The sequence below is a fragment of the Fusarium fujikuroi genome, chromosome FFUJ_chr11 (genome assembly GCF_900079805.1).
Source record: "Fusarium fujikuroi IMI 58289 draft genome, chromosome FFUJ_chr11".
Taxonomy (NCBI): domain Eukaryota; kingdom Fungi; phylum Ascomycota; class Sordariomycetes; order Hypocreales; family Nectriaceae; genus Fusarium; species Fusarium fujikuroi.
This window is the reverse complement of record NC_036632.1, coordinates 1,667,761-1,685,049: the sequence shown is the minus strand read 5'-3', so window position 1 is coordinate 1,685,049 and position 17,289 is coordinate 1,667,761. Positions and strand designations below refer to the sequence as shown.

The window sequence follows — 17,289 nt, the reverse complement described above, 5'->3', positions numbered from 1 at the left end:
AAGGGTCAGTGTACGGTCGTATTATGATGGAGTACCATACCTTCTGCAAGAATTGATAGGATGAAGCAACAGTACCAACGGCTCATGTAAGATTCCACTTGCTACCACAGACATCACCGCGCTACCAACGGCTGTACGCGCGCCTGCGGTGTCGGCATCACTAAGAGAGGCCGTAGCGCCGTGATGCAGTGTTTTGTAGATGTATGGTCGATGAATGATGGACTTTGCTGCGAAGTAGCGAGCCATCAGATGGCCTCGCAGTCTCTCATCCGTCGACCGAGTCTGATTAAATTCGGGGACTTCTGCAAGTTGAGCCTCTGAGTAAGGTAGAAACTCGAGTCCCTGGGGCAAACAGGTTCTCCACTCTTCAAGCTGACGGTCGAGCTCGAACATCACCGAAGGTGATACCGATAAAAACGCGGCAGGCTCATCGGCCTGTGTTGGTTCAACGTTTGCGGGGTTTTCGATATGGTCTAGACACTGTTAGCTCTCTCAAGGATGTCCTTAACCCCGGTGGCTAACCTCGGCTATAAAGGTGGAACAAAATCCGGTTTAACAACTTTCTCATTGAAATCAGAGCTAAGAAGAAGAACTGGTACTGAGCTTGGCAAGGGTCGGCGCCTGCTCCAGGGACGACGGGTAGAGGCATGCTGCTCGCGAGCTTCCCAAGCCCGCTGGCTGGAAAGTCGAACTCTGCGAGAATTTGGCTGAAAGGTTACCGTCAGCTTGGAGTTGGTTTCACTGTAGTAGTTTTTACCTCTCTTGAAGATATGCAATCCAGAATAGCTGGCAATGTTGCGCCTCTAATGTGCGTTGCCTGGGGCAGAGTGAGTCAGAGGATACCAAGAATGAGAAGTGCTAGCATACAGTGGCACGAGTATTGAGACAGTGCAACAAGCTTTATGGTTGGCTTGCCAGGCATCGTATACCCTAAGTTTGGCAGAGTAGAACAGACTATCTTTGTTAGCAGGTGGTGAAGCTCCAGGCAGAGGATGACAGAACCGTGCACGAGCTGTAGTTCGGCGCAAAGTTGGTCTGAACGGCGTTGCTTAGAACCTGTGAGTAGAAGAGAGACTCATTCAGGATGAGGCATGACGGATGGAAGTGCTGGAAATACGACTGCGTCAGTAAGCTGACTTGAGACAAGGACAGTCGTGATAGCCAAGGCTCCCCACTAGGTGAAGTTGAAGGTTCAAGGCAACGGGGTGGTACTGTCGAGCGAGATAAGCTAGGTCGATTTATCTCCAACTCCATCGGGTACTGAAGGTCCGGTTCGCTCATTGACAGAGTCGAGCAAGGCCAGGTGAGGAGATGCTGTGGCGCGGTGGAATGTCGCTGAGATAGTGAGAGTTCTTCAAGCACTCGGCCGGTATCGAGAAATGGGGTTGAAGGATTTTGAGGAAGTCCTGCACTGCCAAGATTCAAGGGACTAAAAGCAGCAAAGTGGCTGTCTCCCGGAGTTGATGCCGTCGTAGGCGCTTGAGGTTGGGCGAAAGCTGTGAGGACATCGAGTTTCTCGTCCATGCGTTTCAAGGTACCCGTCAGCTCCTCGATCGAAAGGTTCTTCCTAGCGACTCTCAGCCACGAATCTCTTCGGATCAGCGAAAGTGCATACTTAGCCGCGACAGTCTCAATGTACATGCACTCAAGACCCAAGCGCGTGCATCGAGCACAAGCAGGTTTCCTCTCGTCACATTTTGTCTTTCTTTTTCGACAAGCTTCGCAAGCCTGCTAAGTCAGCCATGGGCTCTCATTCGTGCGACGATGAGACTGACGTTGAGTGCTTGGCGGCGAGAAGGGTTATTCGTTGTTGGCGTCTGGCTCGGCTGATTGGACATCTCGACTGGACCTGGTTCATGTCCTGGCTGATCACTCATTCGCTGTGGAGTGGCTTTGAGACCTCCCCTTGTCATGGAACGCACTAAGACAAGGGCGGAATAACGTTGCTCCAGAGCACGGGCCCGCCCAGCGAAGCATTGGATGTAGGGTAGTGTACCCAGGAGGGCCAACTGAAATTGGTGTCTTTCCTAGCCATTCCTATTTGATTGGCATAATTATTGTAACGAGATAGCAAATACAAATTGGAACCAGGGCAAGTCATTTGGTCCCGGTCTGAAGTTTTGTCTCGCCTTTGCGGGTTGAGTCTCCCTTCTGCAATGCGATTTTAGACCTGAACAGAATTGCGTGAACATCAATCCAAGCATCTGTGATATGTTGCCGGATGCAATTCAAAAATATTATGACGTCCAAAACTAAGTAGAGTTGAGATCTGTATTTATTCAATCCTAGGCTTTTATGGAATATCTCTGTAGTAAGTTGAACATGTCATGACTGTTTACGTGTCGGGGAATAAGACGATATCTGCCTTAGTACTCTGTATAAAATTTCAAAATAAACTCAGTAAAAAATGTCTTAAATTTAGCCTTAATTCAGACAAAGTTATATATCCTATTATCACTTAGGATCAAGTCCCCGAGTTTCTCTTCCCCTCCCCTAGGCCCGCCATGGCTAGAAGCTCGAGACTCTACAAGGGTAACAGACAGATCTGAGTTGCAAATTCTCCTAGATGATCGATCGATCGCTCCTTGAATTCATTGTCATAAAACTTTAGAAAAGAAAGAATGCGTGTCGCAATACTGATATCATCGTAAAAAGAGCAATCAGCAATTTCAGCATCTTGGTTTCAGACGGAATCTCATCGTCCCGGATGCACCAGCGTCTGGTCATGCCACAATTAGCGTCTCATCCCTCGGTTTAAGCTTAATCTTGGTTGCAACGCAACACTGCGGAGCTGTTGGCTGGCTTGGCATGTTTCCGTCTAGCCTTAGTGCAACCACCCTGAAACACGTCTCAACTCGCCAGTCTCCCACTTGCCGCAGACATCTCATACGTATATGATACCACCGACTTGATAATCCTATTCCCGCTTTTATCACGGAAGTGTATCTTTCCAAACCTTCGCTTTTTCGTCGTTCGATTGTCGTACGTTTTTTGCTCAGCCCTGGTGGCTTTTTTGTTTGTGTTTGTTTTGTGTATTTCCCTTCTTTGCCCTGGTGGCCTTATTTGTGCTTTTATTAATTGGCCCATCGCTTTAATTTCGTCATGTCGATTTCGTCTTGTCCGGTGTCGGGGTCAGTGGGGGGAGAGTGTCCAGTCGGTGGTGGTTCTTCGAGATCGGGGCAGACGCGACGAGGCTGTGCGTTTTCGGCGGCGGCGCAACCTGGGGATCTTCATGCTGCATTTGATGTGAGTGAAGGTGAGCTGATATTGAGGAGAGGTACTGACTGGATATGTAGATTCCGCGGGGGGTCGATACAGAAGAATGGCTTCGCGCAAGGTAGGATGTTCAAGGAACAGGGCAGGTCACAACAAGGCTGACATGCAATTGAACAGAGAACGAAAGACGATCAACGAACTCCTCTACGCCGACTATCCCTCCCGCGAAGAGGTCGACTCCGTCAAGAGCCAACAAGAACTCGATGCCATGAACGCTAGCGACCACGATCTCCTCGCCATCGCCCTCGGCGCACCAGCACGACAAGTTCTCCAGCGCGCCCAGGAAATCGGTCCCCAGACAGGATGGCGCGATGGCTACCTCAGCGTCGAGCACGGCTTCTGCCCACCAGATTACGAAGAACCCATCGCTGCGCTTGCGAGATCCCCGGGTCGTATTTGGTCTGATCTCTGTGAGCGCATGCCGGGATGTTGCGCTCGAGGAAGAGTGCGAGAAGCAGTCGCTGCGCTGCCGCTTGTTAAAGGCACGGAGGAAAACATTCCTGATCAAGCACTTTGGGGCGCCGTGGTAGCGCTCGGTATGCTTTGTTCCATTTACCGATTTGAGGATAAGCATGATGGAAAGGATGGACTTGCTATCACAGAAGGCGTGACAACGAAGCCGCAATGTCCGATGGGCGATGATCTTTGCGAAGAGCTCGAGGGTATCCCTCTATGCATCGCTCTTCCATACTATCAGGTCTCGCGAAGAATGGGAAGAACCCTGCCCCACCTCTCTTTTCCCGACCAAGCTTCCTACAACCTCAAGATCAGAGATGTCAAGTCCAACACCCCATATCTTGCGCGCTTCGACAACACTGATCTTCGATGGCCCATGTTCGGCGAGAGGGCCGAGGTCGCATTTCTGAAAGGATGTGCCGATACCTCTGGTAGGTCTTTCTGCTCCACTACAGCTCGTCAACTGACACCCCCAACAGCCTCATTCCAACATGGCCCCGATGCCATCGCCGCCTGTCAAGAACACGTCATGACCGGCAATATCGAAGGTCTTCTCCACGAAATGATCCGCTTGAAAGAGATTCTCGAACGAATGCCCAACGCCTTCCACAGCATATCGCCCAATCCAAACGCAGGCGACAACTACGTATCGGCCGACAAATGGGTTCGATGGGGACTCTTCTCATCGCCCTTGTCTAGGCGGGTCCCCGCTGCTTCGGGTCTGCAGTTCCCTCCGTATTTGGTGATGGATGCCTTCTTGGGCCGAAAGACGTAGGTTGGTGCATCAATGCCCAGTGACTACTGCTGATATTATACAGACACGCATCCTTCCTTGGCGTCGAAGCCCTCCATCTTCGAGCATGGCTCCCCTCCAACCACCGCGCCTTCATCGCCGCAATCCAATATCACTACTCCATCCCCGAATTTGTCCAACGGTCCGGTGACCCACGTCTAATGGGTGTTCTAGAGGGCATCGTCGAAGCCTACGCTGGCGAGCGCGGTTTCATGGGCGTCCATCGCTACAAAGTCTTTGGTATCCTCGAAGTCGCAGCCAAGACAGGACGAACAGCCACCAACGGTCTTTCTGGTGCGGCAGATGCGACAAGGCCTTGGGAGGAAACACATCGTCAGTTCTCAGATGCTATGAAGGAGCGTCTTGAGCCTTTCCGGGGCAAGCTTGCCATGGAACCGCATTCGATGAGGGGGACTTTTGAGGAGTGTCGGTATATGGCTAAGATCGCGAGCTGCTCTTCCATTGATCAGGATGCAAGCCGGTCAACTGCCATGGTCACCCTGGATATCCGGGATACCGGTATCACTTTTGCGCCTGGAGATCGTGTGGCTGTCATGCCTCTCAACAGTTGGGAGGAGTGCGCCAAGATGGTTGCTGCTCTGGGCCTCGATCAACACGTTAGGGAACCAGTCGACACTACAGGGACTTGGTCGCGATTTGAACACCACCTCTCTACAGTTACGAGAACCGCACACAGACAACTCACCGTCATCGATATCCTCCGTCGAGGTCACCTCGCTCCAATCACGAAGGAGCTTACCGTGAAAGTCCATGAGCTCCTTCACGCTTCGTCCAACACTGTGCTCCAAGTTCTCGCTACAGAGGAGTGGCCCGTCCGTGGATCCTTGGGCGATCTTCTTCAAAAGGCCGTTCTCGATACACCAAGCCATATTTGGAACAGGGCTTTCAATCTCCAAGACCTCAGCTGGTTGTCCGACCTCGTTCAGCTTGAAGTCCCCCGGACATACTCAATCTCTAGTCACAGCAACGACCTGCTCCCTGGCACCGTCGACCTTACGATCTCCCGCGCCGAGTACGAGCTCTCACCTATATTCTCGCATGGACAGACTGTCACAAGAGCCGGTGTCGCAAGTGGCTTCTTCAACCCTCGTCCCTTATCCCCAGAGAATAGCCTCTTGTACGAAGTCCTGATCGGAGTTTCTCGACCGGTCGCCTTCCAACTTCCCATCGATAAAATGGTTCCCTGCGCTTTCTTTGCCGGAGGTAGTGGCATCGCTCCCTTCCGCAGCTTCTGGCAACATCGGCTAGCGACATCAGGCCTGTCAGGTGGGCGCAACCTTCTGTACCTAGGAGTCCAATCTCGTGAGAAGTTCTGCTACGAGGCTGAGCTGCGGGAGCTTGTCAACATGGGCTTCATGGAGGTCCATCTGGCATTTTCCAGGGATCGTCATGGTTTGGCATATGATAGTGCCGCTCGGGATCTTGTAGAGAAGCCGACACCTCCTCGATACATCGACAGCCTCATCGTCGAGCAGGGCAACACGATCTGCGACATGGTCATGTCAAAGAAGCAGGGTGGTTTGGGTGGTCACTTGTACGTTTGTGGCTCGGTGTCTGTCTTTGACTCGGTCATGAGCGGTATCCGAAAGGCAATGTACAACTACCGCACAGCAACCATGGAGACCGTCGATTTGATCATCAACAAGGCTTTTGCAGAGCGTCGCTTCATGCTAGACGTCTTCATGTCTCCCAAGGCCCTCCCCTGCAATCTTCCCACTATCTCCCTTTCCAGCCTCGCTCTGCACACTGGCCATCGCCAAGAGTCACGAATGTGGATCGCTGTTCACGGAAGTGTTTACGACGTCACCGACTTCTGTCCCATGCACCCTGGTGGAACCCTCATCATCAAGTCCAATGCAGGTGTCGACTGCACCAAGTCCTTCGATAACCTTGCACATACCAACAACCCCGAGGTATCGAGTCTCCTTACTCGGTACTTCATTGGTCATCTGGCTCCCAAGCCCGACTATCGTGATAGCGACGTTTCTACACTTCATGATCTTTGGGCTTCGTACTTGAGGGTCACCGTTGAGACGCTTGTGGCTCATCAGTTTGAGATGAACGACATCATGGGGGAGTCAATTGACTCTCCCTCTGCGTATGATCCCAACGGTATCAGCAACATCTGGCTCCGCGAAGGTCTTCCAAACACGATCGCCATTCGAACCTTCTATGATTACCAGAATCGCTTGCTACAAGGTGGCTTCGCTGCTCTGTTTGGATCCAAGTTGGAAGAACTGGTCCTTCGCCTCTCGTTCAACTTCGCCAACTCCGGGGGACCAGGTGCCGCTTCCAAACTACCAGACATTCTGGGTACCATCGCCCGCGCCAAGTCTGGTAGTGACGCAGTCCGTAGCGCGAAAGAGATCAGTGCTCTTGGGGATTTCGTTTGCGACCCGTCTTCCGAGCTGCGCTTCCAAGAGCGAGGAGTCCTCGATTTCACAGCGAAATGCGTACACCTTGATATTGAGCTCTTGGAAGATCTTCGACAAGAGGCCTGCAACGGCATGGACGCTTTCGAGAGCATCGCGACTGTCCTCGATTCTTTCGATGGGTCGAACTCGGACTCTACACCAGTGGCTGCCTTGTCGTCGTTCCTTTTGCAAACACTCGAGAGGATGGCACATCGACTGGCCATGTTTTACACTCAGTTGGCACGTCTCTCTGTGTATCAACCTGAGCTCGAGCATAATCCAGCCCGGACCCGATGGGCTTTTGTCAGGCGATGCATCCGTGATGGTACCTTCTTTGTCATGACCCGATCGCGGAGCAGTGAGGCCCCGTTGAACGGCCAATCTGAGTCGTACTACATCAATGCGAAGTCTTTGGAGAAGACAACCTTTGACGACATCCTCTCGCAGATCAAGCATGTGATCACTTCCTCGACTGTGGAGTCACCAACGACAGCCGTCCAACTAGCCACTGTCAATGATGTTCACCTTGAGAGAGTCAACACCCTCGGCAAGGACGGCGCAGTCGCATCATCTGCGTCGCGACTGAACGTGGGGGCAGTTGAGAGCATGGGAAACTTCATGAAGAAGAACGAAAAAGCCATTCGCCGATTGAGTAGTATGCCAAATCAACTACAGCTGGAGGATCTTCAAAAGGCTATCACGATGAACGAAAAGCCAGATCTCCAGAAATCCGAGAGCTTAGCCACAATGGACGCGAGCCCCAGTCGTTTCAAGCCACTAGAACTTAAGATAGCCCTTGAGTTGGACCCTAACGCGCTGCTTGCCTGCAAGGACCAGATGATCACTGCACGTATGAGAATTATGGGTGGTTATGAGATGATGTCTTGCTCAGCTTCTCGGTTGAGTGCTCCAGTGAAGTGCACCTCAATCAGCTCTATCTCTTTTGAGGAAGCCAACGAATTGGTTGTCGCCAACCCTCAACCACTCATGGAACGGTTAAAGTCCATCCCAGACGATGAGAGTGTCCCATCTTCAGCATCGTGCACAACTACCCAATCTCGTCGTAGCTCATTCAGTGGTAGCTCTGTCACAGGCTCCGTCGCTGAATCCTTCGCCCCAACGCCCCGATCTCGACCATATGAGACTAGCATGGCTTTAAAGCTCAAGCTCGAGGGCCTGAATCGTCGGTCGCGTGGGGAGTCTGTTTCGTCCCGACAGAGCTTCATCTCGGCTTCGAGCGCCATAGATCTTAGAAGGAATAGGTCCGTGTCGAGCAACAGGAGTGCATCGAAGAGGATGTCTATCGATCCTGGCCATTCCAGGGAACAGTCGGCTGGCAGGCTGTTGGCGTTCAAGCTGGGAGCTTTGGCGGGTGAGAGGCGGTCTTTTATCCCACCTACATGGTAGACATCTGCAGTATAGTCGCTCAACAAATAACAGTACTCGGACGAGCCAGTTTAGTTCTCAGCTACTGCGCTTTAGCCATCAGGTGAGGGGCTCCACAGATCGCATGTGAAATCGGTATTGAGAGCAATTATAAGCTTGACAGTTTGACGAATACACGGGCCGATAAGTGGGGGTACTTTGGCACCTGAAGCGGGAAATCCTTTCCATACTGAGGCATCTAAGCCGAGGGCATAAGACCTGCAAGCTATTGGTTGGTTGGTTCGTCCATGTATTTAGCCCTGCAGCGAAATTTCTCGTATGCGAACCCTGTCACTATCACTGTCACAATGCAAGCGCTTGCAGGTCTCTGCATATTCCCGCGGTGTTCTCTGTACGCATGTCTCAGAACTAAACCCAAAGCCATCAGCAATACATATCTAGTCAAGACATTAGTGTATATGATCTGACCTTTTAGATTGCTTAGCTGCATGTTGGTAATGCTCCGCAGCCCCATTCCCATAATGATTAGCACCCAACGGTTGATTGATACTTCCGCCACGGAATGTAACCCAAGACCACATGCATGCGTCGGTTCGTAATGCCCTCGACAGGGATGCAGTGGAAACCCCCTCATCAACCAACATACGAGCGGTCTGTTCTTACTTTTTAATCCCTCTTTTAGTTTTCGACGGCGCCAAGTTTAATCTCAATCCGACACTTTTAGCATATCCGGTGCGAACATTGTACGAAAATGTCGTCCCCAAAGTCGCAAAAGTCTAGGTCCCCTACCAAGTCACCTCCGGGACCCCAATCCCCCGCTGCGGTGGGCCAGGTCGCTGAAGAGCAAGCGGCAATTGAAGTTGTATGATCAACCCACGATATTTCTGGCGGTTTTAGAGGCTGATGAGGGTTTATGGGCAACAGGATGATGATTCGGACTCTTCTTACTCTAAATCGTAAGTCGATATCAAATCATGCTCTGCTAGCATTATTAACATGACTGCAGCACCGGAATTACGGATACTGAGTCTCTTCGGTCGTCGATTATGGCGTTCAAATGGGAAAATGGACGACGATATCACGCTTACCAAGATGGGTCATATTGGTGAGTTCTCATTGAGTGCATTCTCTCTGGTGTTCTATTCGACTTACGAGGTTTCTTTTCTAGGGCTCCCAATGATGATCGCCAACAAGAAGCCGAAGACTTGATGTAAGGATAACATGCATGATAAGGACTTTCAACCTTCTGACACCTTTGAATAGGCACGAGGTGTACAGAATCATTCTCGGCAATTCGCTCTATGAGGCACCCATTGGCGACAATCCTCAGGTAAACAATACCCAAAAACACGTTAGCATCCTCTAATTGAAAGGCAGAAAGTCCTTGACATAGGATGCGGAACTGGTATCTGGGCGATGTGAGTCTACATACACGAAGCACATTTCTGATACCAAGACTAACAAACTTAGCGAGTTCGCTGACGAGCATCCTTCCGCTGACGTTCTCGGCGTCGATCTTTCTCCCATCCAGCCAAGCTTCGTGCCCCCCAACTGCAGGTTCGAGGTTGACGATATCACAAACGAATGGACTTATCCTGAAGACACCTTTGACTTCATCCACGCTCGCTCTATGATAGGCTGTCTTCCAGACTGGACCGAGTTTTACCGCAAAGCGTTCAAGTATGTTTTCTTTTGACAGTGGTATGAGCTGCTTCTGACTTCTGTAGGCATACGAAGCCTGGTGGCTGGGTAGAGAGCGTAGAGCTCTGGGGCAACTCAAAGTGTGATGACGATACCCTGAAGCCTGAGTCGCCACTTCACAAGTGGGTAGAAGTCTTCAAGAAGATTGAATCTCTGACAGGCAAATCCTTTTTCTGGGATGACAAGATGCAGCAGTCCATCTCTGATGCTGGATTCATCAATGTTTCGGGTCGAAGGATCAAGGTTCCTATTGGAACTTGGCCGAAGGACAAAACTCTTAAGCAATGGGGTGCTTGGAACCGCCATTTCCTTCTTCAGGGTCTCGAAGGTTTCTCGATCCGTGGCTTGACGGAAATGCTGGGCGTAAGTTTGAGCCGATGTCGGATCGTCCAGGAGTTTTGCTAATGGATCTAGTGGAAATACGAGGATGCTCAGCTGTTCTTGGCCGATATGCGCAAAGAATTGACGAACCCAGCTCTGCATGCGTATCTTGATGTGTAAGTCGACATTGGTTTTCAAAGATCGAAAACATATACTGACCTAGTTCCGGACGCAGTACTGTATTTTATGGACAGAAGCCCGAGGCTTGAAATGTTGGTGACACACATGGTTGCTTCATGGGGATCGTCTCGAGATCACTGGTGTTAAGACAAAAGATTGGATGTTGAGCGAACGGCTAAGGTAGTGAAGTGAAGTGGATTGCAGTGAGTTTGTTGCCTCAGGCAGGGATCCCGAGGTTGGCCCCACCATGCAATGTCAACATCAACAGCTTAACCTACAATGAGTATTTAAATCTAGAATAAAATGAAAAGTGCGTACGTATCATGACAACACAAGACAGGGAAATCACATGGATTGAAAATCTACCCCAGATCTATTCCCATCAACTGTCGCAAGATATAGATACAACAGCGTCAGCACCGGCATCACCAACCCGTGAACGCAAGGGCAACAACTCAGTACAAGCGTTGGACCTAAGCCCATTATCATCACTATCAATACTCGGCGTAAACTACGACAGCCCCCAAACACTCGCTAGTAAGAGGCAACGGCTGCACAGACATGGAGAGGCAGATCTCGGGCTAACCCTAGCGAGTCAAGGCATCATCGCGCGTCAGCTCAAGCGCTTCTGATCGCACTCGCTCCACATCGGAGTTAAAGAGACAATTCCTGGAACTTCATCTTGACGAGAGAGGTTTGGAGACCAAAGCACTCAACGTCGATGCTCTTGAAGCACTTCTGAATCCAGAGGCGGCTTCTCTTTTGCGCACCATGCGACGCATTGGTAATTGCAAAGGCATCCTTCCCCAAGATATGCGCGACCAAGTTCTTCAAAGCCATAGTATAAAACAAGACGACCTAGACGACTGGGACTTGGCTTTCAAAGACTCGGATGCTTTTGCTCACCTCCCCGGTCGTATCCCATCAGCCAGAGAGATCGAGTTGGTCTGCAACTGGACCACAGACTGCATCGATTCTAAGCATGAAGAGGCTGGCTGGAGCGATGAGGTTCACTTTCGTTTGCTACAAGCAATCTTTAGGGACCCAGGGGAGAAAGTAGGAGGAATTTCTAACCTTACTACCAGGCAAGTAGCTCATTCGTTCGCCTGTCTGCCAGTCTTGATTTGATCCTTTACTGACTCGTCCCAACAGCTATACAGCCCGTCCACACAAGCACTGGCTTCCGAGGTTAATCGGCTCTAAGATGGTTGACTTTTGCCTGTACGCCGACTCAACACAGCAAACACCTCGACGGCCAAGTCCTACGAGGATTCCTGTCGCACAACCCCAAACAGATGCGTCAACCATACCGACTTCCAACGGTTGCAGACACATCCGATAGTGTTGAGCATCGAGACAAAAGCAGGGAGCATTTCCGATGCAGCTGAGCTACAGATGGGAGTCTGGCATACCGCTCAATGGGCATTCCTCAAGTCGTCGCTATCTCGGGCGCAAGATGGTGCATGAGAAGCCTTGTCACGGTTGCGGTGCATCCCTGCTGTTATTGTTCAGGGACATAGACGACTTTTCGTTCTCTCAACGCACCAAGGCCAAAAGACGATACTGTGGAAGGAAGACCAATTTGGCAGTACTTCTACTGTGGTGGAAACCTATCAAATTGTTGCGGGACTCAGGCAGCAGGCTGCCTGGGCCGACCAAGTTTATCTGCCGTGGTTCTATAGGGAGATACTAAATATTAGGCAAATTAAATAATACGAAGTCTTTCACTATGAGTACTCGAGTCCTAAGAAGGCAGATACTAGTATACTGAGTTTAATAACAAATGTCTCTTCATCAGCTGCGTTTCTGGCCTAGCCACTGACTCACGATCATTTTCGGCAGTTTCAAGGGCACTCTACTCACTGACAAGCTCTGGGCTCCTTCTCACATCCAAAAGTCAAGTCACTGAGGTGAATCGCTGTGATGAGTCCTTCGAGACACAAGTCCTGTCCATGCAAGCATATGAGTGAGGCAGTAGGCGAGGGAGGGAGAGATAAAAACGGACAGGTATTTCACAAGTTCACTCGACCTCACTTTGTCCTATGAACATATTTGCCACAGACTTATTTGATCAATCAGCTGACACCCTGTCATCATCGCCGTCAATATGGTAGGAACGATCTACGCAATGATGGAAGCGCATTTCATGACAAAGACTCTGCAGGCTGAACTTCCAGAAGCGGATATCTTTAAGAAGCATAGATTCGAACGAAAATCAGCTCAAGAATACGATGAAAAGACCAGGCTACTCAAGTTCCAAATTTACGACAACTTCGATAACGCAACCAAGGTGAAGGATGAATTATGGGATCTGCTACGAAAGGAGAAGGTCTTGGAGGAGTGGGATGTTCAGGGGCTATTTCTCATGACCAGCATGGGAGAGGTTTTCGATGCTTTGGACGACGAACGACTGCTCAAGGTTTTCAAAATGCCGACCTTGGAGGAATTTCTCGATCGTCTGTTCCCCTCGACCGCAGGTGTTTCATCCATGTAGACAACTATCAAGCAAAACCTCAGCTCCCTCAATCGAAGTGATTAGGACGATACTTTGGAGTAGGAAGAAAGAATATTACACTATTATGTGGCATGGTTGTGATGAGCTTTTGACTTCTCTTCTTGACACAGACGACTTGAGCACGAGAGATCTTACTGAATATGGACATTCCGTAACCTTGTTCTTGTTAAGATTGTAATGTAATGCAAATGAGGGACGAATATTATCCACGAAAGGAGAAAATGATTCAACTTGAGGCGGAGGAGTAGCCATAGACTCCTTCTTCACTCTGATGAAGTCACAGCAATAATTGCAGGGAAAGTGAAGCGCTTCAACCCAGCACTGTGATGCTCATCTCTCTATTCATGAATCGGTATCTACGATTCCTTTGTGTGATGGGAGCTTTCACTGAACGTGCCGTCGGCTCTTTGAATCATAGTGGCCTCTAAGACTTGTGGCACAACGCTTTGCGGACAGATGTGTGACCGTCAAACCGGGTTACTTAAATTCACTCTCTTTTACACTGTTGATTCACCCATGAAATCCTCGAGAAAGTCAAAACAGTTTCTTTGGGAAGTTCTCAAGAAGATGGGCGTCTTTAATGGCTGGTACTACTATCGAATCTTTGTCGTCGATGCGAATATGACCGTACATGAACAGTTTCTTCTGTAATAACAGGGATAGGGCTTAACCTGGGACAAAGAGACTCAAATTGCGTATCTGTTAGTTCCACTACGGTGGAAAGGAACGTCAGTCTCGTATTGGCATCTAGTCATTAATAGAAGCAGTTCTATCCAGTCATCCATAATGTTTGAGACTGCATCAGAAACAGGACTGTCTGGCTCACAAACTCATGTTTTCTCAAACAATTGTGCCGCTCACACCGGTGTAGACTGAGGAGCTTTATCAGTAAGTATTCCAAAGATGTAACTTGCTCAGATGCCATATATTTAGCCCGTGTATGCTGCAGAGTAAGCCCATGAGGTTGATGCATCTTGGGTAATGGTATCCATTTTGAGGCGGCCGAGAAATGAAAACATCCATAGCTCAAAATAATGATTATTGCATCGGCAACTGAGCTGCCACAAACCACATATATTGGCCTTTGGCCCTTATCTTGAGCAGCGATGGACCGGGCTTAAGCTGGTTTCTGAGCTTGAGATACTGAAGTTGCTGTGTCAGAGGTAACTACGCTGTGATTAGCGTCTGGCTTCTGTTGATCACGGCAGTCTAGAAAGTATCACGGTCTAATTCGGCACTAGGTGCTTCACCCACTACTCTTAGGAGCTTGAACCACTGGTTGTGGAATAACAGTGAAGCAAGAGTGGTGTATCCTGTTTACGAAAAGCAGTCCCTTGTGCAGGTATATTAATACCGTTCGTTGCGCAAGTGCTGAGAAAGATCGAAAAAGACCTCACACAAACTCATTGAATCGCACATACACACAATCCGCTTCTCAAATCACTTTGTTAATTACCATAGAGCAATAAACACCCATAATGCCTGTAGAACTACCATCGCTATTGCGAATGTACTTCTGGTTCAAGCCCAAAGTACTGGTCCCTGAGACACCAGATCTCGATCTTCTGATCAGGGCTTGTGGAGGACAGCATTGTACCCTAATGAGCCCAGCGACGGGAGACTTGTGATCATGGTAGAGTTTGACAGCCCTTATCGCACATACTCCCCCAAGACGGAGAAAGAGGCCATTTGGGCATATCTTAAGGATACCAAGTTCTTCGATAACTGGGAGCTCAGTGACCCGTACATCCTGGATCGGGGAGGGGCAGTTCATCGGCAATTCTTCATGTAGAGACCTCGGCATATTCATTACCATAGTGGTGGTAGAAGAACGTGCTATCAGCGAATGAGGATCATGAAGAAGACCGCCATATGTTATTGGTTAGGATCCAGATTCATTCGAATTGAAGAAGAAGTCTGAACAGTGAAACTCTCCGATACCTTCATCCATTTGGCTGCTGTTGCCATGTGAGTAACTTGATGCTATTTTCGTGACTCTTTTCGTAAGCCGGATATTCCTGCCCAGGACAAACAAAGCCAAGGAGCAACCACAAACACGAAAGGACCTCAACACATACTGTTCTACATCACAATTATGCAACAATTAGCGTCAAGCATGGATTTTAAGGCTTGTTTCTCATTGTGCATGTCTTGATACAGACAAGTTGGAAGTAAATGTTTGATTCAGCAGAGGTTGGTGTCCGAGGAGAGCTTTTGAGTACCTTACGCGATGCCTATAAACCCTTCACTCCAACTTTAAGTAGCCAAGGATCCGATTCAATCTGCTTCCTGAGATCTCCAGATACTAGGTCGTTTACATCCCATGTAGACCAGACGAAACGACCATGAAGGACCTCCGCCTTTGGAGAAGAAGCCCAGACAGCGAAACCACCAGGGATATTCTCTGAGATATATGTCAGCCACTGGTACAGAGCATAAAGGTGGCGGATCAACATACCATCTGACCAAGGTAGAGTGTCCTCGGTGTATCCGGCCTTCTTTGCTGCTTCTGTAAACACAACGGATGGATGGAATGAGATGATGCGCATGCTGGACTCTGGCGTGTCACGAGCGATCTGCTGCAAGACGACAGCAAAGGAGTTCTTGGTCAGTTGATATCCAGGCATCTGAGGCGCGCTGTCCCAACGATGAATATCTTGAGTTGACACCGACACAACAAACTAGAACGGAAAATCAGTCAAATATTCTAAGCAACCCTAGGAGCCAAACCTTTTGCTTGGTGTGTTCCGGCTGCTTATAGAATCTTTCAACGAGGTATAAAGGAGCATGGACGTTGTTCTCAAAGTCTTGCCAAAGTCTATCCGTGCCTTGCTCTAGGATCGGCTTAAGCTCGGGCTGGCCAACAGCATTGACAATAAGAACGTCAACCAAAGTCTTTTCCTTCTCCAAGTCATCCCAAAGCTGTTTGGCCTGGTCTTTGTTGAACAGATCGCAGGTACGCCAGGTCACCTTGGTGCCGGCGTAAGCCTCATCCAGCTTGGAAGCGGACTCTTCGGCAACATCACCACGGCGACCTAAGATGATGACGGCTGATGCACCCGCAATGCAATAGTTTCGTGCAATTGCATGGCCAATGCCTGTGGAACCGCCGCAGACAAGGACTGTTCGACCAGCTTGCGATAACTCAGATCGTTCGGGTGAGATGGCTTCGTAGGGTTTGCCATGGTTTCGCTGCAATGTGTTAGTTGAAAGGTGAAGTAAAGATAGAGGAGATACATCATACGATTGTGATACCGTTGATAGTTGCGGTGGGTGGATTCATCGTGAATAGATCGAGGTTTCCGATGGGACTTCAATCACACGAGATTTCACAAGTTCCAGATTTGGTTTGATGATTCGATGGTTATATATACTTTTCTGAAGTTTCTTATAAGGATCACTCTATGAAGACGACGATTGGCCGTCACGGTGTATCTCTCCTCATAAGGTAAAGATCCGCGTGTGGGATTCCCTTCCTCGTCTCTTTTCCTCTAGCGCTGACGCCTGGAGGAACACGTTGGTCTACTGCTTACAAGCTCTATACCGCATCGTCTCATTGCTTCCGAGTACAACCGGAAACTCATCCATAAGCAGGCAGCCCGCTATTCGGCTATAGAGTACTAATCCAATCGGCGAGATCTAATCAAGGTTGCGTGGTGGAGTCGACACGGAATTCCGATCCAATGCAAAACTGCACTAAAGCCCGTGCACTGAGTCTGATGCCCAATACCCGTGACGGGCCGGATATATCCCTCAAGACTAGTGACTTGTTAAGACGACTTCTCAATAGCAAGATTAAAGAGACTGGAAGTGGTAATTGAACGGCCGTTTGTGCCAACTCATCATCGAACAGTCGTTAGCTATTCAGTTCTCAACCATCAACACAAGATCTTCTCAGAACTCACTTTTATAATCATATCTTCCATTGCCGTATACCAAGAATGTAGATGATTGTGACACTGAAACTCTGACGCGGAATTTATCTTACAGCCGCTTGGAGAACGGCATTATGAATACTTGGAATGGGCACTGGGAATTCGAATCATGGCTCTTGACAAAGATCTGCCAGCACTGTATCATGATCTACTAAAACGTATAAAAGCCTCAATATCAACTAGAGGTGTAAATTAGACTTTAAACTACACAAGCATTTACCGGTTATCTCAAATCCAATACAGATCACTTTATTTCCACCCAAAGATGACGAAAATCTTGTATACTAAGAT

The 17,289-nt window shown here is 49.3% G+C and overlaps 6 protein-coding genes; 4 read left to right on the top strand and 2 right to left on the bottom strand.

Annotated features, from left to right (window-relative positions):
* Positions 1–21: 21 nt before the first annotated feature.
* On the bottom strand, positions 22–1,838 carry FFUJ_11862 (uncharacterized protein; the record flags this gene model as incomplete). XM_023570808.1 has 7 exons in its annotated part: positions 22–473; positions 523–707; positions 758–817; positions 868–954; positions 1,010–1,567; positions 1,616–1,728; positions 1,776–1,838. 7 exons carry the CDS (start codon positions 1,836–1,838, stop codon positions 22–24), a joined length of 1,518 nt encoding a protein of 505 aa, XP_023437866.1.
* A 1,264-nt stretch (positions 1,839–3,102) lies between these two features.
* On the top strand, positions 3,103–8,367 carry FFUJ_11861 (related to nitric-oxide synthase, salivary gland; the record flags this gene model as incomplete). XM_023570806.1 has 5 exons in its annotated part: positions 3,103–3,246; positions 3,297–3,337; positions 3,394–4,163; positions 4,212–4,503; positions 4,551–8,367. The coding sequence occupies 5 exons, from the start codon at positions 3,103–3,105 to the stop codon at positions 8,365–8,367; spliced, it is 5,064 nt and encodes a 1,687-aa protein (XP_023438098.1).
* Positions 8,368–9,097: 730 nt separating this feature from the next.
* FFUJ_11859 (related to methyltransferase) lies at positions 9,098–10,637 on the top strand (the record flags this gene model as incomplete). XM_023570805.1 has 10 exons in its annotated part: positions 9,098–9,208; positions 9,271–9,302; positions 9,353–9,451; positions 9,515–9,556; positions 9,610–9,676; positions 9,724–9,764; positions 9,817–10,026; positions 10,074–10,410; positions 10,462–10,544; positions 10,604–10,637. The coding sequence occupies 10 exons, from the start codon at positions 9,098–9,100 to the stop codon at positions 10,635–10,637; spliced, it is 1,056 nt and encodes a 351-aa protein (XP_023437865.1).
* A 234-nt stretch (positions 10,638–10,871) lies between these two features.
* On the top strand, positions 10,872–12,015 carry FFUJ_11858 (uncharacterized protein; the record flags this gene model as incomplete). XM_023570804.1 has 4 exons in its annotated part: positions 10,872–11,085; positions 11,144–11,566; positions 11,701–11,736; positions 11,789–12,015. 4 exons carry the CDS (start codon positions 10,872–10,874, stop codon positions 12,013–12,015), a joined length of 900 nt encoding a protein of 299 aa, XP_023437864.1.
* A 640-nt stretch (positions 12,016–12,655) lies between these two features.
* FFUJ_11857 (uncharacterized protein) lies at positions 12,656–13,042 on the top strand (the record flags this gene model as incomplete). The annotated part of the gene is made up of 1 exon (XM_023570803.1): positions 12,656–13,042. The coding sequence occupies one exon, from the start codon at positions 12,656–12,658 to the stop codon at positions 13,040–13,042; it is 387 nt and encodes a 128-aa protein (XP_023437863.1).
* A 2,255-nt stretch (positions 13,043–15,297) lies between these two features.
* Positions 15,298–16,346, bottom strand: FFUJ_11856 (related to peroxisomal short-chain alcohol dehydrogenase; the record flags this gene model as incomplete). XM_023570802.1 has 4 exons in its annotated part: positions 15,298–15,467; positions 15,522–15,744; positions 15,794–16,255; positions 16,308–16,346. The coding sequence occupies 4 exons, from the start codon at positions 16,344–16,346 to the stop codon at positions 15,298–15,300; spliced, it is 894 nt and encodes a 297-aa protein (XP_023437862.1).
* Between the last annotated feature and the right edge of the window lie 943 nt (positions 16,347–17,289).